The 21,625-nt window shown below is 39.8% G+C and overlaps 1 protein-coding gene across 1 annotated transcript; it reads right to left on the bottom strand.

The window, feature by feature from the left end:
• Window positions 1-2,026: 2,026 nt before the first annotated feature.
• On the bottom strand, window positions 2,027-7,756 carry si:dkey-175g6.2 (uncharacterized abhydrolase domain-containing protein DDB_G0269086). Its single transcript, XM_068715889.1, has 2 exons — window positions 7,544-7,756; window positions 2,027-5,463 (listed from the first exon to the last, which is right to left on the bottom strand). Exon 2 carries the CDS (start codon window positions 5,432-5,434, stop codon window positions 3,410-3,412), a length of 2,025 nt encoding a protein of 674 aa, XP_068571990.1. The 5' UTR covers window positions 5,435-5,463; window positions 7,544-7,756; the 3' UTR covers window positions 2,027-3,409.
• Window positions 7,757-21,625: the final 13,869 nt, after the last annotated feature.

Here is a 21,625-nt window from a genome sequence, read left to right as displayed (position 1 = left end):
CCAGTCAAATCCCTTGTATGCGTTCGCATACATGGCCAATAAAGCTGATCTGATTGTGATTTAACAGCTTTAGAGTCAGATATTTCCCTCAGTAGTTGGTGGAGACCAAATCTGAGATGATATTGGGCCTGGGGCGGCTTTTTTTAGTAGTTTTCAATGAGAGCAAAGCACTTTGCATGCTGTTTTTGCTTTGCTGAGCACCTATGTGGCTGTTGTTGAACACCATGAACACCATGAATTGAAGAAAATTGACTAGTGTTTTTTCTCATTGTAGTGACTTTAGCTGGATGCCTGAAGCTATTTGACCTCACCAACCGTAGTTCTGCATGATATAAACACAAAACAGCAGGCCTAGAGACACATTAGTGTGGTAGCCTACTTGAGATTTTGGGCAAGCTGTGTTAATTTTTTTGTTCATTTTCAAACAAAAAGTCAAAATGACTCAACTGACTCTGACTCAAGACATCACTTGGGGCGATGTATTACTTAGCATAGCTTCATTTGCAGCCACAGTGGACTTTTGTACCACTTTCTTTCTCACATGCAGGTAAACGCCCCAAGACCTGTGAACTGTGGCTTTGCCCTTTTACATCTAAATGTTGAAAAATTATTAATTATAAGAGAATTGTCCGCTGACACTAGCTACATAAATGAGAGTGGTGTTGATATTCTCCAACTCTGCAAATGTCCACAATGTCAAACCATACTAACAATACCGCAGCATTATGTTGCATTGCTGAACATAATGATACAGACAGGGTCACTTATGTAGCTGCCAGCGGCTCCCATAGTTCTGATAATGAGGCTGGCATTGCTTTTTTAGACCACAAACATCCTTAATAATGAAATCACTGTAGCCACAACAAATAAACTTCATTTCATTCTGACAGTCAGAATATCCAGATAGCATATCTACAGAAGGTACAAGCGGTAATTATAAATCTGCATTCATAACATTGTGTCCAAGAATCACTCAACAAGCCAAGATGCAGCCATGAAAGGTATTGTTGCAATCAACTGGTGAGCAAGCTGGCAAGATGACATGCAATTTGACCATATTGACAGCCTGCTAATCACTCTCCGTGTTTGTACACTGACTGCATATGTCAGGTTTGTTTTGATGCCAAACAAGCTGAAGCCAGAAGCACTTTAAGGAATTATAGCAGAAGGGCATATTGCCGGTGTGAAGTGAGAGTGAAGAGGAGGTGTGGAAACAAGATATGGTATAAAAAAAAAAGAACCTATCTACCAAACACCTTTCTAACGGCTGGTTGGTTGGCTGGAGGCAGGGGCGAACACAACTCAATCTTTATCTTGAATGCCAGCAGCTAAATTACTATACAGCTCAAAGAGAGAGAGAGAGAGTGTGTCTGTGTATGTGTATGTGTATGTGTGTGTGTGTGTGTGTGTGTGTGTGTGTGTGTGTGTGTGTGTGTGTGTGCGCATGGTCCTGCGCAGTAAAGTGTAAAGATGGATGACTCATCCACCAATCATGTGACTCATCAATCACTGCAGTTACCATTTCCCTCCCTCCTTCTAAATTTTTCCGTTCTTCAGTTATTCCTCCCCCTTTTCATTTCCATTAATGCCATTTTTCTCATGTTCATTTTTGACTGTCTTGGAATTTAATAAACTCCCTCTATAGGTTTTCTTAATTTGCCTCTATAATATTGCAATGTAAGAGTCGCGCTGTCGCTAAGCTTGAACTGATTGTCTTCCTCTTTTGTGTTTTTGGATTTGTTATTCAAATATCAGTGTTCTTCTTATATTTGCTGCTGTACAAGTACAACATAGCACTCGCCAAAAAGCCATTAAAAAACTGAACTTTAATAAAATAATTGCTTTTATTTTTTGTCATATAGCAAAACTAGTAATCATCATGCTGTTATTTACACATTGCACGGGCATATTTATTTCACACTGTACATCTTACAATGCTAAAGGTGACATCAACAACAACACTCTCCTTTTACAAGACAGATGGCTTCACTGTGGACACAGTGGCCCTCCTCCTTTTTGAGATTTCTTTTTTTTTATGTTCACAGTTTATTCAGAGAAAACAACCATCTGGATTTCCCTTTACTGTTTTATTTTTTCTCTTTTTTTGTTCTTTTTTTTTTGTTCATTTTTTAAGATGCAAGTAGAAAGACGTGCATTTAACGGTTTTAAGCACAATCCCTGACTCCCCGGCCTGAAACTTTTCAATGAAATTCTTCTGAAAATGAACAAAATGTTTGTAGCCTCTTGGTGGTAATCTGTTTTTAAAAAGCGGCAGAATAGATAGTGTGGTTTCAAGTATTCTTTTTTTTTTTTGGAAAGAAAGTAAAACCAGAGATAATGGATGATGCAAGAAAACTGGCAAAAAACAAAGTGTGAAAAAGGAGTGAGGATGTGAATTGGAGATGAACAATGAGAAAAGATAAGGAAGATAAAAATGACTCCTACAAGGTCAAGGAGAACTGTATGGTGACGGTGATTATGGTGGATCTGCCTTAAATATGGTGGCTGTGCCATAAATATCTAGATCCCAAAATGACTGAAAACCCTTGACCACCAGGTTGGAAGTGTTGAGTGTTTTAAGTTTGTGCTTTTGGAGTCCACAGGGTTTCTACATTAGGACCGGTTGTGGTGATAATATTATGCAATATGATATTTCCCTTATAGAACCATGCTGCTTGTAAGGCAAAAATCTGAATCTTCACTTTGAAAAACTGAAATGTGTGTGTTTGATACCTTTGCAAATTGCAGCCGTTTAAAGTTGATCCAATCGGGAATAAGACAGGCAACTACACACATCAAAAACAACAAAAATATTCTGTCATTGAACATTTGACAATAGCAGTGTTCTTTTTTATATTTGTGTAGTTAAGAAGTCATTGAACTACTTTAGTTTTGTAATATGACATACAGAATAGAAAACAAAAGATACAAAGTGATGTTGTAAACATGGTTCTCTTAAAATGGGCACAATTGCTTGTGAATGTGTGTGTGTGTGTGTGTGTGTGTGTGTGTGTGTGTGTGTGTGTGTGTGTGTGTGTGTGTGTGTGTGTGTCTAGAAATCTCTGAACAATGCAAGAGCTTCAGAGATTGACCTGAATGGAGGCAGACATACACCATGGTATGTTCTGTTTCAAAATGTAAACGGAGCAAGAGGCTGAATATGGTTACAGGGAGATTAAACTGGGACCCCTTCATCCTCTCCCTGACCGAGAAAATCAACAATAAATACAGTGATTAAAACAACATAAATCGAACATTTTACTTCAGGACCCTTCAATTTCCATCAGGCTCAAAACACATATCTCCCCGACTCTTCCTCCCCCCCTCTCTTTTAGCTTTTCACCAGCTACTGAATATCTATCCCGCCTCTTGTCAGTCCGTCTGATCTGACGAATGTCCAAAAAGTCTCTCAATACATTCTGCGTTTCATGTAGATTCTCTCAATAAAGTTTTCCAGTTCCTCCTCACTGTCCAACTGAGGCACTAGCCCATCTTCCTCATAGTCATCTCCCGGTGTGACTTGTTGATAGTAGTACGGGGGTCGCCTTCCTCTCCTGGGTGCGGTTATTGGTTTGGGCGGAGGTAGGGGTTGGTAGGTCCGTGGGTGAGGAAGGATATAGTTAGAGATATAAGGCGTGAGAGGCAGGCGTGGCGCTGGCTGCTGCCTCCAGCCTTGTCCACGGTTCTTACCCCCAGCCCTGTGCCTGCGCCTTGGGGGCTGGAGGTCAAGCTCCTGGGGGCCGAACGGCTGGTCTCTGGAGGGGGAGGGCTTGCCATAATATTGTGGTTTGGGATATGGGAAATAAACGGGATAGTACGCTCGATATGGCTTCTGGTAGTATGGATAGGAGGGGAAGGCTAAAAACTGTTTCTGGGGTTTATACCAGTAGTCGAGCTGCTTCTGAGGCTTATACCAATAGTCCTGCTTATATGACATAACTTTGTCCTTGTGCCATTTCTTGTTGGACTTGTTGTACCTATAAGGGGCTTTCTTGGGGTTTTTTGAAGCGGTGTAGTGGTAGATAGGCGGAGCAGCCAGAGGAGGAGGTACCAGAGGCCTGAAGCGCGGGGCAACAGGGTTGTTGTTGATTGGCAACTGTTGCAGCTCTTTCCTTTTCTTCTTCTTCTCCTCAACGTCACTGATAATCTCAATGACATCATCAGCCGGCAGGTGAAGCTTGCTGCTGATCTCAATCAGCCTGTCGATCATTTGCTGGTCCACGTCGTCTTCGTCGGGGATGACTTCCTCGGACCGCTTGTCCTCAGCAGTGTTGCTGGCGGGCCCCATGCTGCTTTTCTGCCGGGGCTTCATGTAGGACTGCTGCTTCCTCCCCATGTACTGCAGCAGCATGTCGGAGGCGATGTCTGCCAGCCTCTGCTCCTCCTCTCTGGCTCGCTCCGCCTCCTCCTGCTGCCGAAGAACCTCCTGTTTCTCTGCGCGTGCTCTCGCCTCTTCTTCCATGTGTGAGAGGCTCTCCTCTTCTTCTTCAACCTCCTCCTCCAGCGCCTCTCCTTCATCGTCAAAGTCATCCATGAAGTTGCCCCCATTGACCGGTCGGTTGCGATCCTGGTTCTCCTCCCAGTGCAGCTTTTTTCCGGCTCGTGCGAGCTGAGTGTTGTATGCTTTGTAGCCCTTCAGAGGAGGCAGGATCTCATTATCTTGGAGACCCAAGTCAATGTTTTGGAAGTACCCTCTTATTTTGCGCTGCAGAGATGGATCATCTCCCTGTGAGGCGGAACTTTGCCTGGCTTTCTTTAAGAAACTTTCTAAATAATTTTCCTCCTCCTGCCCCTCATCTTCCTCTTTCCCTTCCTGCTCGTTTACACCATCAGCTCCCACATCCTCCACAGACCACCCTTGATTCTCCTCTGACCTTGTGTTTTTATCTTCCTCATCCCTTTCCTTAAAGTCATCACCCTGAGCAGCTGTCAAATGGCCTACAATTAGCTCTTCAATAGCCTTATCAGCCCTTCGCCCCTCCTCCTCCTCCTCCTCCACCCCCCTCTCTCCCTCTGTCTCCCCTGTTCTTTTTATCTCACCACCCGCCACGCCTTCAATGGAGGGCAGTTTCTGACTCTCATCCTCTTCCCAAACTCTGTCTCTGCTCGCCTGGATTGCACTCTCCCCCGGGTGGTCCAGGGCTTCCAAAAGCACAGCGAGCACCTGCGCAGGGTCCATCACTCTATCTGATCGGTCGTCTTGACCCGGGCCCTGGCCCCAGTCTAGCGAACCGTTGTCAGGGCTGGAGAGACTCTGGGGTGGGGGCGAGAGAAAGGGGGCGAGGTTGTCCTCTCTAAGGTCTGTCCGGGTGCGCCCCTCCACCCCTCCCTCACCCCACGCAGGGGCGGTGCCAGCCAGATGTGGAGTGACAATGAGCAGGACCAATAGGATGAGGTGGGCTGTGGAAGGGGCGTGATGACAGGTCATGACCATGCAGAACTGGCAGGAGGGAGGTTAAGCACCTGAAGAAGAAGAAGAAGAAGAAGAAGAAGAAGAAGAAGAAGAAGAAGAAGGCAGAGGGAGAAGGACAAAAGACACATGAGAAATTATTCACATTTGTTGGAGTTTATATCTTTGGGTTCACAATTACATGGAATTTAAAATGGCAATATGAGCACATACAGAGCATTTAAATAATATACAGCTGTTTTATGAAGAGGCCAGTCTAAAAAATACAGAAGATGACAGAGGATACGTCATATTTCACTGATTTAAGGATCAGAGAACACAAATAACAGATTACCAGTCTTTATTTTAACACAATATATCTTTACACTGTGAAGCCACCATTCGAAAGCAGTTACCACTGTGAGCAGTTGTGAAATGAACAAACGTTTGAGAACAAAGCAGCAGCCAAACGCAGTGTAATGAGGCAAGCCAAATCCAACAAAGAAAGTTGCTCGCTTCTCTCTCTCATGGTTTTTTTTCATACTGGATGTTCATGATGGAAAATCAAAATCTAGTTTATGGTATTTCTTATTTGTTCTGTTTTTGCCGTTTGCGTGTATATCTGGAAACACAGAGATAAGGGTCTGATCTGACCGTCTTTCGATATCTAATTGCCCATGTATTTCAAGTGGAAGGTAATCATTTGCATATAGACATTGCGCTTCGAACCTACACATGAGCCATTTTTGTGCCTGTAGTCGTGGCGTTAACCCAGTCATTATCTCTCCACCGCGCGGATAAATTGATGCATGCTCTCGTATTTTTTGTCTTCTGTTAGATTTAACCGACTAAATTATTATAACAGTAAAGAAATGCACGAATCGAATTTACAATCTGAATTTCTTGCATTTAAAAAAAAAATGTCTCACCTCTTCCTCCAATCCAACCCAACCAGAACGCACGCACTTGCCATTTTAAGCGCAAAACCTCTATTTCATAAGAAAGATGCAAAAAATACAAATTGATCTGAGCTCTGTCTCTGTATTAGCTGTGATTTTGGTATTCCATGTCTCAACGCGATGTGACCAGGACACCGGTACAAAGACTGCACGCACGGGGAAGTCATGCGTAAAGCTGGTGGCTACGGTTGAGTTATTTAACCCTACGGTCCCTGAGTGGTCCATCCAAATTGTAAATGAGCTGGATGGTAAATTTGAGAGGATGCAGCCTTTTTTGTACAAGGAACGGGGGAAGCAATCAGTAAGTAACGCGGCTTTGTCCTTGTGTGGTGTGGGCATGTTTCTCCTCAGTGGCAGTGGTGGAATGCAGACGAGCACAAATTTGGGCAGCACAGCATGCTGGCCAAATTTTAACTATTTCCTTTTTCATAAACTGAATCAGCAGGGTGGAAACAAAAAAATCCAAATCCACTTAATAAGGTAGCTGACCTACAGAAGACGTGATTTCGAATATAATTTAATTAAGATTTAAAAGCAGAAGATTTATTGTGGCTTTTAAACCCCCCAAAATTGGCACTTTTTGTTATATTCGCGTTTGAAAAAATATTGACAGATTTTTACCGGGTCTCTTGAGCAGCAGCTGCACACAGAAATATTAGACATAATTCTCCACGCATTGTAGAGGCTCAACTCTTTAATTATCCTTCTCCAAAAAATAAATACGAAATAACATATTCTATTGTTTTTTTGCTGTTACAATTATGCATTATTATTATACATATTAATGCATTCATATAAAAAACTTGGTTTGTAGATAAAATGTGCTAATTTCTCAATTTAGTAATAATTATAATAGTACAAATATACAGTGGAAAATAATTATGAAAAAAATATTTCTCAATAGTTTTAAAATGTATTCGGTTTTACTTTAAAACAAAAGATCGTAGTCGCAGCACATATCTACTTTTCAATTAGACAACAGTTGCCCAGTTGTGGCAAACAGATGACTTCTTCTAATTAAGTTGAGGTTTCTTCCACACACTTCAAGCCTACAACACGCCTCTCTCCTCCAATTTTTTTTTCTTTACAAAATAAAAATCTGAATTTAATAACGATTAGATAAATACAATAAAAAACGTTCTGACCTATCTAATTCCGGCTTGTAAATGACAAAATGAGATTTCGTTCCACTTACCTGTAGTCCCACTGGGGGGTGGGAAAGTGGTGAAACTCACAACGCGGTTAAAGCCAAGATTATTTCATGTAGATCACCTGATAGAATTTCAGTTTCCCCCCCTCTTTCTTCAGCTTGTGGCCAACATCAAGGAAAAAAACAAACTGGCGGATCTTTATTTAGTTGTGCGGTGAGTTTGTATGGCAGCAGCCCTGGTGCTAATGTACAATTGGGTGAATGTTTTCAGCCCCACTGTCAGCGCAACTTTATTGTATATACCCCTCACTGAACCACGTGACTGCTGCCCCCCCCCCCCCCCCCCCCGCCCACCCCCCAGCTGCAGGCAGTGCTGACGTCACGTCCATTGATAAGAATGTTGGTGTGGAGATGGCACTGTGAGTCTAGGCTGGCCCCAGCTGATGAATGAACGGAAATGGCATGAATGAAATAGTACTTTTCCTCAATGAAAAGAGAAAATTGTAGAGATAGAGCTGGTGCGCAGCCATTTTCCTTCTTGCATGTTAAAGGTTAGTGTGTTGCTTCTTCCTCCCTTGTTCCTTCCTTCCTCTGCGCTGGTTTGTCTCGGAATCAGGAGCTGGGAGAGAAAAATTATGAGTGACCTCATTCACAGGCTATCAATTAGGGTCATTTAGTGACGTGCTCCAAAGAATCAATGACTTGCATCTGCGGCTGCAGACAGAAAAGTGGTGTGCAGTCCAGGAGATGATTTCTCTTGCAGCCTTGTTGTTAGGCTTTTGTCTGAGGTGGCCCTGATCCTCTGTGGCTACATGGCTCACGGGCCATGGGGAGCAGTGCTTTGCTTCTCAATTTTTGCTCAATTTCCAGGGATTGCACAATGTTCCTCCCGCTGTCTCACATGATTTCTGGCTGCTCTCCATCAGTCAGCAGCACATTGTGCTCTTAATAACATATCACCATTCTTTTTCACACCACAGAGACACAAGTGAGTAACCATTTGTGTCCTAATCGGTAACCCTTTACAATAATGCTTCAGTGACTCACAGTGATTTAATGCATGAATGAATATAGGATGTATCATGAATTGTTGTTGCTCACCATTCAGAAATGAACTCCCTTTGATTTTATGTGATTAGTTACGTATATTTATAATTTCCCCAAATTAGTTAGAATCCAGTTATGTACAGTAGGACATTTCAGACCCATGCATTAGATCAGCCTCTTCTAAAATCAGAAGATCCTATTCTCTTAAAAATGTGGTTTTATTGTAGTCAGATGCAATCATCTACGTCACAGGAGGGGGTGGCACATAAGGTTTTCTTTTTTTGTTTTTGTTGAAGGGAACTGTAGCACAGAAGAAGAGCACTGAAACCAAAAACAGCAAGTGCCAGTTGACAAATTAAGGGAGAATGGACAGACGTGTTTGACCATTTGTCAACGGTTTACATTGTAAAAACGTGTGGAAGTTTACATATGGGTACCAGTTTGATTAAACCAGCTAATTTGGTGATATATGTGTGATCTGTGAATTCAAATGTATTGATCGATGATACATTTAAGCATGATCTAATCACGTGAAAACATAGTGACTCAATAATTGTTAAAAATTGACCAACAGGAATTCATGATGCATCCTGCATTCATTTATGATTCATTTCATCATCATGACTCATGCATTAGTTGCGCTATTCTTAAGAACCAGATTTATACCCTTATCATAAAGTGTTCCCACCAATCAATGCATGTATATGAACGGCTTTTCTTAATAATTACTTGTATGCTATCTGACTCTAATTCTGATCGTTATCAATACCAAGGCAAGGAGAAAAATTCAGCAGCTTTACTGAAAAGTAGCGGTGCGGAATTAAGTCTGCCCAAAGGCTTTAAACCTCACTCCTACCTGAAACAGGATAAGAATCAAAGGCTCCCTGGAGTAAACAACTCTGGGTTGTAGAGGGATGCTTCGGTTACATGACCCACTCATGTGAACTCACCTCTGTTCTTTTTCCAACTTTATTTCTGCTCTATTTATTATAAAATAAAAAACACTTCAACTGTCATTCCCAAGGTCTGCTGTAATGGAGCATTTTGTACATTATGGTTCAAGGGCAAATACACACACACACACACACACACACACACAGTACACAGCTACAGTATGTCTGATATTCAGCTTTCTTGTTGACATTACTGGAATTCATACGCTGGATAATGTAGAAACAAGTTTATACACAATGTTAAATCCAAGCTCATTTCCATACACTTCATTTATCAGTGCCAAGTCTCCGCCCTGGCCTTGTGTGCCACTAAATTCAGCTGTCAGTCCTCATACGGGTTTGTTTCTCACTGCGTCACAGCTTTCATTTCTAGGTGTGTGTGTGTGTGTGTGTGTGTGCGCACACATCATGGATGTGTTTTTTTGTCTGTGTGTGCTGTGTTAATACTTGCACTGTACGTTCAGTTAACCACAGACGGAGATTCCATATTATCAGCGTTGTTCTAAGGTTAATTGGATATTAGCTACAGACGTCACATGAGGCCGACTTTATTCATTCATTATTGTGTGGCCTGATTCAAAATGTCACGCTCTACTGATGTGAATGTTAGATTCCTGATACTTCTTATCTGATCATTGAAATATAAGGTACAGATCAACAAAAAGATCCTCTTTGATGTCTAATTTTAAAGGGTTTTAAGCTTATCAAAAAATATACATACAAAAGCTTATAGTGACGCTGCAGCAATTACACAGTCCTGCTCACTCTCTACCTGGGAACTAAAATGGAGCTTTGTTTCTGTTTTGAGGAAGGTTTAGACTGTGTCTGTGGGTGCAAATATTTGTTTTGTGTTGGCAGGCGAGATATGCACACATTAGATGAAGTTGTAATTTGTTACGATGGCTTGAGGCGCCACATAACCTCTGTTTGATTAGATTTTGTGCAAGGAACTGTTTGCTGCAGAATGCGGAGTGTTTGCAAGGCAGTCATGTCATTGTGCGTGCATGTGTGTGTTCTGAAATGCTTGATGGCAGCAGCAGCAGCAGGCTCGGAGAGGTGAGCATGGAGCCGGAGGGCAGATGCTGATATAACGGTGTGGCATTATCAACTGCCACTCAGCATTAGTTGGCCCCTTACCCTCACTCCATGTCCGCACCCCCGCACTGACTCACACTCTGCCGCCTGCTTGGCCACTCACATAGATTAACACTGGTACACCGTGCTTACATTTAATGGAATACACACACTGGAGAACACACACACCTCACAGTAATAGTTCCATTTCTCCCTCTGTTATGCACTCTGTCTCTCTTTCTCTCTCTCACACACACACACACACATGCACAGAGGCAAACACACTCTCCTACTGTAATGTACGATATAGACAAATGAACCTTTGGAGGAGGTTGGGGCATGCTGTCACTTATGGTTCTCCGTACAAACTGCCAAGACAAGAGGCGATGACTACATATGGATGGGCTTTTGTTCCATTGAATGAACTCTCTCTTTTTCACTGTTGGTATTGGGCTGGAGGCTGCAGGGTCATCAAGTGGAGCTGAAAATCGACATTTTTAAAACTGGGAGAGATGGGAATGATGAATTCCCAGTTTTCTGCTGACATTTTTGGCCACAATTATGGTAATGCAGGCTTGGGATCTTTCAGCAAGTGTGCTAATGCGGCTCCCTCGCACAGCAAAGGGTCTCTACCTGGAAGTGATCAAATAGAGCTCATGATTAACAGAAGCTTTTCTGCCCACGCCACTTTGTCAGGGGAGGGAAGGACAAGTAATTGCACCGTAAGGTTCCTACAACACAATGCAAAGCTGGGACTTGATGATGTGTGCAGGGCCCTGGCGCCCACACTATAATCTACATTTTCATCTAGGTTTATTTTTCTTTACGTGCTTTTCAAAAGTTAGAATTTGTTGCAAGCTACATCCATTGTTTGTGTCAGAGAACACAAGAAGATTTGTTTTATGGTGTAAAAATTGAAGTTGGATTTATAACTGAATATGTTTATAACATTATAAGGATTATCTTTTATCCCTCAGTCCTATCCGTCAGGGTTCAGGTACAGATGAAGGAGGTTAAAGTTGTCTGTTTTTGGCCCATGACTGTAGAAAAGGCCATTTTCAACACCAGACCTCAATCACTCTCTCACTCTCGGATCTGTGTTTGCTCGTCTCAGAAGGTACAACATGGTTTTACACAACATCTGTTCATCTGTTGATGCACTGTTACTGTGCTTTTTTAAAGTTTAGCAGCTGTGTTTACATCTGGAAAGTGATATTGCAGGACATGATGACATCAGTGAGATTTAAAAAAATGAGTAGACTTAATTCATACAATGATGTTCGCTATTGACATAATGCAGACGTTTTTCCACTAATAACATTGATACTGAAATGCTTGTCTTTAATGTGGTAATAAATCAAAGTGGAGTTATAAATATACCTGAATAATAAAGGGGGGAAATAGATGTGATGTGGACTGTAATAACTACAAGGAGCTTTGACACCAACAATATATCAGTGTCTCGACTATGCATTATTACTCGTTACTCTCTTAACCTTTCCAAAGAGGGTACATCAACATGTTTAGTCTTTTTGTACAGTGCTGCTTCTAAAGGATTAATGTGTGCTAATGTATGCTGGGAAAAATACAGTTTGACAGTTTAAACTGGACCAAATGTAAACAGAACGCAGAATATTTTTAGGAAGTCCATATACACTTCATCCTGTGATATAAAAATAGAACAAAAAATGTAATAAATCAATAAAACTTGAATATATTTGTGGCTTACAGGAAAGAAAAAGTCTCAAAAGTGACATAGATCAAATATTCCCAATTTTTGTGCTGCCTTCATCCTCTCAGCCCCTTAAATCCTTTTCAAGCGCTGCAAAGAATGTCTTTCTGTTCACATTGTACAGCACTGTGAATGAACACCATCCTCTCATAGGTAATGAGTTAACACCCCCACCTTAATGAATATGGTGTTAGAAGTAATATTTGATGCTATGAGCCAATATAGATGATGTGAGAGAATAAACTGGGAACAGCCTCTGAATACCAAACGTCTATCGCATAAATTAGGCCTACGAGGAGAGTTATGGAGGGAGTCAATGGAGCCCTCGGGAAGTGGATTCTGTGTGAATGTGAGTGCATTGTTGTGATTGTTGTCCTACTCTTTCATTGTCTGCTACTCGGAAATTATTTACCCCCTTGAATATTAGCTATGAAATGCGCATTGCAACCTTTGAGAAACTGGTCGCGTCAGTGACGGATGGTGTTGGAGGCCAGAAGCAGGCAATGAATTTGAAGTTGATGAGGCGACTCATATCAGAGTGTGCGACATCAGCGCTCACCATCAATCTCTTCCCCTCTCCCCTGTAGACATCTGGCACATGCATCAGCAAACACACTATTGAAAGTGAATTGAACCCGAACCTTACAAAAACACACACATACACATGGATTCAGAGACAGTGCTGCACAGTCAAGGCCTCAAGACAAGACACTTGGCCTGCAGCCAACTGCCTTTAATGTACTACAGTAGAACCTACACTTTATTAGAGTAATAGCTTGCATCCACATCATTTGCAATCACTGCACCAGAGAGCCCAGATGGCAAAGCCACAGACTGAAGATGTAATGGCAGGGAACCATGCTTTTGCAGACCTTTTAATATAACATGAGCCAAATTTCTAAAGCCATGCAAACATACGCATTGATGTGATGTGTGCCATGTTCAATAACGTCATTTCAGCATGAAGCTGTCGATATAGCAGCTTTTATTTTGGACTGTATAGCAGATATGCAGTAGTCTTTAATCCCAACTGTTATCAAAGAGATGAAGATGTTTTCTTCATTTGCTTCTGTGATGTTACTGTAACAGAAATAGGTAAGTGATTGGGATGCCCTACATATCTTCAATAATCATTGGTCAACTTAAATTAGCTTTTTTATGAACAAAGACTTAATAGACTTCTCCTGAAATGTTTTCCCCCTTGACTCTTAAAAAGAGGGATCATGCATTTCTTATGTCAGCAGCCCCAGGGTCAATATGTTTGAGATGAAGAAAAAATATATAGAGTAAACATTTGTGTTGTTTATGAACTTCTAACTGGCCTAGCTTTTGATAAACCTATCAACTCGTATTTGTCTGTGTGTGTTGAAGGCCTCCTTGCAGCATGCACTGCACTGTAGGCCTAATGCAAACAGGCATAGGCTACACATAGGCTATACCCTGAGGCAGACGAACAGAAGGAAAGATGAGTCCTCCAAAACTCCTTGTTGAAATGAGAACTGTTATCAGTTATCAGCGCACCACCCGACTGGAAGGGAAGTAATTTGAAAGCCGTTTGAAACATGGTAATTTGCCGGTGTGACTCATCGCTGACACCTACAGTGACAAAACCTCTGATCCTCCAAAGGAAGACTAGAGTAGCACAGCTCAGTGTGTGTACAGTGTGTGTTTGTAATAGAGCAACAAACTGCTTTGAGGTTTATAGATATAGAAAGCTATAGGAGGATTATGTAGCTTCAATCATATATCATATACAAATATTAACTAATACATCACAACTCCATAAATGAGAAATTACTGTCAACAGCCATAAAACTTCTGTTTTCGCCATATTTTTAGGGATGAAATTATGTATAAATCTGGCTATGAATGATATATGAACAAACCCCTCAGTACAAATCTTCAGAGTGTAGATAGTAATGAAACTAATACTCTGTCCAGACAACGTCCTTTAAAGATGTGTTGTAAAATGTTACATTACAGATGAGTATGGTATCAAAAATGAATTAACAGATATCACCATTAAACTTCCCCTGTTGATTATTAACAACAGGACAATTGTTATTATTATTTTAAATGCAGTTTTAAATATACAAATTAATCATTATCTAATGCTAACTTTTGGTGAATTAAGGAGAAATCAACAGACGCATATAAAAAAGTCTGAAGTCTGAAAGCAAAATAGCCCAAACTCTAGAAATTGACTAGTGGATGGTAATACAATGTATATGCCCATATATGGTCTTGGTTTAAATATTTCGTGCTTCACTGAGAACTTTTTTACTTTTTCATTTACAAGCCATTAATCAGCTGACCTATAATGAAACCAGTTTGAGCTGATTTAACAAATGGGAGTTACAGTGTCTGTAACAGTAAAGTGGAATACCTTCCCTTCTATTGATCATCCAGTCATCAGATGTTCATATTGATAGATGTCTACGGCAGATTTATTGACATTTCGCAAAATGGGATTTTAAACCCACAGAAACAGGTTTGCTGTTAAAATGATATCAGAAGGCCGGTTTATAAAACAAACTGCCTACATTTTAATATCGGACCGGAAGCCAGGGTCCAGTTAATACAATTTTGATGTCAACTTAATGGTATCGCAGTAAAATAGGACAAGCTCACTTGAGGTGTCAGGGTGAGGGAAATTATCACGATTAATGCAGGGTTACGATTACGCAGGAATGTAATCAGTCCCTCACTTGTTAATCATTATCTCTCCCTGATTCATTTTGGCTCAAGATTTATAATTTAGATATCAAGCTTCATTGTGTTTGGCAAAGACCTTAAACAAGACTTTCCATCATGGATCCATTTTAAAAACAATCCATCAAATGATAAGCTGTAATTGTCTGAGGCAGAGATATGAAGCACTGGAGTTAGCAACTAATACTGAATTGTACATTAATAATAAAAAATAATTGCATTATTTGGATACATACGATTACAAAAGTGCTCAACTGGATAAAAATATCATAACACGGTAAAACTAAAAATGGGCAGATATTGTACATTGCTATTAATACACATGTATAGCTTTTCTGCCAAAATGTTAAACTTCTATGTTCATATTGCACCGATCAATCAATCGGACATGACATGGGTGCTCACACTGAACACACAAATATTGAACCCCTGACTGGCATTGTTCACTGTCAAGTCCAATAAAGTTAATTCAAAAATGGCAACCGTGTCGTCAAAAAGGGTCTGTCTGTTCTGCAGCATTGTTTTGTTTATATCACAACACAGTCTGTAATAATAATAATAATAATCAAAATAAATAAATACGAATAATAAAAATAGTCATAAAAATTGTATATATTTACCGAAATCCTCAGTTAACTTCTTCTTGATTTGGTTCATGTTCGCAGACAAGAAGGGGCACACTGTAATGTATAAGAGGAAATGCGGTGAAGCGGACCAATCACAGTTGTTGCAGTCAGCTTTGCTGCGATGTGCCACATTTTTGAGGGAGATGCACCACAGTGTAGGGTATGGCGTAGGGTACGGCGTAGTAAACCAGCCTTGAAACCAACAGACGACAAATCGGTTAGAAATTTGAATGAATTGGACGCCCAATCTTGTGTCACCAAAATTGAAAGTGCAGTAGAAAAAAGACAACTGATTGACTTGCAGGTCATCATGACTTGGATTTTGACAATCACTTATGATCAGTGTTGGGCTAGTTACTTGGTTATTAATTCATCTGTAGAATCAGTACGAATGCTTATTACCTTATTCTGCTCCAAGAAAAATGCCTCCCAACAACTCCAAATACTCCACACTTAAACATATTATCGTCTATATTTTGTATGTTGAAATGTAAGACGAGACGTTGTGGTCCAACAACTTGGACAGACAATTTGGACTTACCATCAACAGCCAGACTTCCCATTTAAAGAAAACCCCATCACATTCTAACTCCCAACTCGTCAAATACCGATGCTTGGTCAGTGGCCAGAGCTTCAAACTATGAAGCTCTGAGTACCCCTCTACCTTCAGTTTTGAACGGGACAGGGACAGCATGGCAGTTTCTACTTATTACATGAATAGTGTCTTTTCAAAATGAACTTCCGTCTTTGATGGAATTTAGGTTTAGGAAAGAAAACATGGTTGACATTCAATTTACTGACTGAGGACTCACTACCAAGCTACAAACGAGTCACCTGACTTGCAACTCACATTAGTATCAACAATAACAACTCATGTGACTAACAAAAGACGTGACAAAATGTCAACGTTTACTTTAGTTTCCAAGGGACACAAAAAAATTGTCTCCTGGACAAAGGTCCTGTGACTGTTTGACCTTTCCAACTCCACCGGACGTTAGTTGCTCTATATGTCTAATAATGACATGGTGGGTTTACATTGGAGTTGAAAGCGCTATGCGTTGTTATCAGACGCCAAGGTGCACTGACCAGTCGTTGGTTTGGAGTTGGTTGAAAACCATAACCCATTAGTCTCTGTAGACATCTCATGCCTGTATTGAAGGCCTATGTCGTTTAAGACGAGTGCACTACTGAGATTTATCCACCAGATGGTGACAGTTTTTTCACCTGGATGGCTCAGGATAGGCTGTTAAATGATGGAGGAAGGCCGACTACAAATGTACAGCTGACTGGAATCGACTCAAACGATCCAGAGACATTGAAGTAGCCATTAGCAGCATTGATATGCCCTCAAACACAAGTTCTGAGCACAAAAGAAAAAAGCCAAGACATAATTTATGGTTATGGATTTATAAAGTGAGGTTTATTTTTCCTCTTCTTTGGCTGCTGGTTCAGTGAGAGTGAATAAACGTATACCGTTGGAATCGGTGGAGTCTGAGCTTTCAAAATGGCATATCGTTTGTGCAGGTAGCAGGAAGTAGCAAAATTGCTAGCATTGTGTGGCACCATTAAAAATTGTTATGAGCTTTAAGCCAAGCTTCATCCCGTAATGTGTGTATGCAGAAAGAATATGTTGCTGCATGTTAAACATGTCCTTATCATTTGACTTTTGTCTCTGCTATGACTTGAAAATGTAATAGAAGAGGAATTGTGTAAATTATTTGTGTCAACATTTGTGTAAATGCAACAACATACTGTAGGTAGAAGCTGCCAATTAGGTAATCAGTATAATCATTAGCACCTGTGTGATGATTAGAGTTTAAAATAAAAGTTGACTCTAAATGTGGTGGGCATGCACTCAGCGACTCAACCTCAAGCTATTTTCAAAAGGCTTATGTTGCATATGCCAACTGCATATAGAAGCCAACTGCACTTCCTGATAATCTAAGTTTTAAAATATTTCATAGAGTTTCTGAAAACCATTAAAAATCTTCATCTGATAAGGTTCTTAAAAATGTGCATAAGATTTACAATTTGTGGGAGTCAGGTTGTAATAAAGAAATTAAATCAGATAGAATCTAAAGAAAACAAGCTCAAAATCTTTTTAATTTTGCATGAATATTTCGACATGGGTGTCTGGAACATGATCTTGATCTGTTTTAATGCAGTGCTGTTTTTGGTCTGAATCCCTGCTCAGACAAGACCTATTCCTTAAACACAAAGCTTGAGCCAGGAGAGAGTGTTAGCCTTGCATAAAAACTTGGCTATAATATTATTATATAATTATTATTATTATATAATTATAATGCTAATGATGAAATCTTACAAATGTGCACTTAATTACGAACAGGTGGCATTAAATCCGTATGGGCAAACCTCACAGAAAAAAATAACAGATTTAGGATAAGCATACTGAAATGTTCATGAATAAGGCCCATTGAGGTGAATGAATGCACAATAAGTTTATGGATGTTCTATTATATTTTACATAATCTGTGGACCTTATAATGTCTTTTTTACACAGAAAAGTCCTCAGTGTAGCCAGGGTACAACCTGAGCTTGTAAATGTAAAAGGATTCAGGCAGTAAAAGACTGAATAAAAGCTTATATCCAGCCAGCTCAGTATTCACAAAATCCATTTCCCAGATAGCAGCATACAATGAAATTTCCCATTTCTTTATCTGTCACTTCTGCTAATCCAGACACTGATCTCCCAGAAACAAAGCAGTGTTTTCTATATGTAACGAAATGTCATAAACACTTCTCTTGTCTCCTATCATTTCCTCTCATCACCTCCTCTATTATGGCTGTATGCATGCTAATAACTTACCGTTTCTCCTCGTTTCTGTATCTCTCCTCTATATGTTCTATTTCCAGGCATGAGCATGCTTATCTCTGTGTCTGCTGGAGAAAGAACATGAGACAGCATTGACAGAAGACAAAAAGCAAACAAGAAAAAGAAGACAGCCTGAGCACAAATGTATGAGAGGCTTTATATCATTTAATATACATAAATAGGTGTATATTTATTATGTACAATAATACAAGCAATGTTCTCTTACATCCAAGAGCCATTGGCTCTAGCAGTATTTTCTCACACTGTTCATTCACATTTGATAGTTTACTTTTAATTGAAGCCTCTGTGTTTTATTCAAAACAAACAACTTGGGAATCTCCATCAGTTATAAATAAACCAAAGGGCCTCATCACTTGTTACTATATAAAATTGGCACCAGCCAAAGCCTAGCATAATAGGAAGGCTCCATTGTTGTAATCAGGGACAAAACCATTGTTCCAGAATTCATTGTGTTCACATACATTTCCCAACCTTTGTTTTTTTCTAATAGACTGTGGAGAAATAGAGTTACATAATACAAAAATTGGGCAGACAGGAAAGAAAAAATAAAAGAAATTCAAGGCGAGTGTGGAATTCCTGGCCACAATCACAGAGCATAGGAGATATTTTACATCATATAGATCATAAATACGCAGCTTCATTACTCAGAAGTTGAACTTCTGCCACATATGCTTTCTTAATAGAAAAAAGCATGCTGGTGTGAAAGGTTGATGGGTGTTACGAACCGTAAATTTGTTTCGGACTTGGCGTGAAAAGGCCTTTGGTCAGCTGTCTTGGTAACAGACTCTCATTGAAACCCCTCAGTGATGTATTTTGTGTTCGGTTCATACAGAGAGGGAATCGGATAGTTTTGTAATTGAAACATTTTATCTTGTGCCCATCCTGATCTGGACAGATGTCGTGCTGATAAACTAGTACACTTTAGATTTGTTTTCTATTGACCTTGATGGACAGAACCATTGAATAATTAAACTGATGGACCTGTACACAGTCCAGAGCCACACTGGCGTCTCTGTGAGACTAATGCTTGAAGAAAACCAAAGTTATATTTATAGTTACTATTACAATTTTGACATCATGATGGTGTTTCATGAAAAAGCCATGGAAGTTCAGAAAGACATGTCTGTACCATGGTATTCTGTGCAAACTACAACGTAAAAAGTCATCTATTGAGTATCTCAAGGTGATGCTAGTGTAGCATTTAGAATTAATTTGAGTAGGCCTAACAACTGCTCTGTTTTTCCTATTATTTTCTCTGCCAGGAAGATCGTGCGATCGATCGCGTGTGTCCATGAGGGAGTGGGCACCTTTTGTGTCCACAACAAATGTAGCATTCTGCTGCGTCAAAAATGGTTTATATTTTCAAGCTGATCGCCTGCATACATCATCGCTTGTTTTTGAGTTTGAATTATTTGGGAGTTTACGGACCCGCAAACTCTTAAATTAAGTGCTGCCGTTAAATCAGAAATGTGTATTGTCCACATACATTTTCAAACCAAAATGTTGGGTCCGATGACCAGTGTCTGTTGATTCACTGAAGTTATTCTTAATACTCATCTATGCAATAACAACAAAGAACCCGGCCAGTAGTTTTTCCGTAATCCTGCTGACAAACTTAACCAAAAAATAACCTCCTCCTGCTTGGCGGAGGTAAATATATTTATTTATGTAGACCCTTTAAAACACAGTATCCACTGTGTGGGTTTAGCTTAAAACAAGCAGCTTAAAAATGTAAAAATAGAAAACTGTTTTGGGGGATATTAGATGTTACAACATCAATCCTACACTCATTCACAATAGTAGCATTTAAACTAAATACAAAAGATTAACAGTAAATTTAAAAGACAAAATTAAATGTCATTTATATTACAGCAACATCCAATGCTCGAGATATTTAGATTGTTAGCTAATGTTACGTTAGCTTGCTTGTTAACTGTTAGATACTGGCCTGCTTTTGTCACTTTTCAGTTTTGTTTTAGCATTTACATAGTCTATAGTTTAGTGGGTTTGTAGCTTTGTTAAGTTATTTCATATTTTTTTTGTCACTCCAAACATCTATCATTTCAACATTTATTGAAATGATAGATGTTGCTTAGTAGCACGATAGGTCAAGTCTGTAATTCTACTCTACATAATCAGCTTCTCAACAGAAGATGTTTTGTATGGTGAGACCTTTTTAAGAACAGATTTTAGATTTAAAAGATAATTGCTTGTTTTGGCATATTGTTGAGAGATTGGGTTTTATTTATTAGCAAAAGTTTAACTGTATGTACACATCCAGTAAAATTTTTGCTAATGAATGTGTACAAATGTGGAAGGCGACTTTTGCCACTATTTACAACCGCTAGATTCATGATCAACAATCTTGCAAATCATTCATAAAGCCACTTTAGACAGTTCAGCAGCAGCGTAATTTTTGTCTCTGTAGGAAGTCCAGTCAACAATGCCAAAAAGTGCCATAACGTATGACCATTTTGTGACACTTGCAGTTAGTAGTTGGATTTTAGTCTGCACTCTCATTTAAATTTATATCCGTGTTTATGCATCTCTTTTCATGTGACTTTTCCAGCCAGTCATGCTCAATGGGGATGAATATGACTCACGTAACAGTAGGTTATTATAAAAATTGTCAGACTTATGGACACATTACCCCTTCCACGCATCATAGCTTACTTAAAAAACCCACAAAAAACAGTGTGGGTAAATGTGTAGAAGGCATGTCAAAAAGTAGTTTAAAATTGTTTTGTAAAATTACACATTTACATCTATTTGTTCTTGTGGTTATGACTTGTGTACAATCATTTTCCTCAATATAGATCATTTTAAACCTCTCGTACAAAACATTTCCCATCTTGCAATGCTGCAGTTTGGCTATAACAAAATATCAAATCAGTGCTCCAGTCAGCGCTACAAGTGCGAAGAGGTGGTAACTTGTAATGAACTCCCCTAAAGCAAACAGCCAAGCCTGAACCTCTCTATTAGCTGTATTGTCCGTTGCTCTACTTGTCAAAGATTAGCTATTCAGAGACACTATGGTGATGAATCCAATTGATCTTAGTTGAGGCTGCATGCTGAAGACAAACACAGAATAAAATAAAGTTAATTGAAAATGTGGCGTATGACGTGCAG

This window comes from Cebidichthys violaceus, unplaced genomic scaffold (genome assembly GCF_023349555.1).
Source record: "Cebidichthys violaceus isolate CVI_PGR_0920_01 unplaced genomic scaffold, fCebVio1.0.p SCAF_20, whole genome shotgun sequence".
In the NCBI taxonomy this organism is placed as follows: Eukaryota; Metazoa; Chordata; class Actinopteri; order Perciformes; family Stichaeidae; genus Cebidichthys; species Cebidichthys violaceus.
This window is presented reverse-complemented; position numbering and strand designations above follow the sequence as displayed.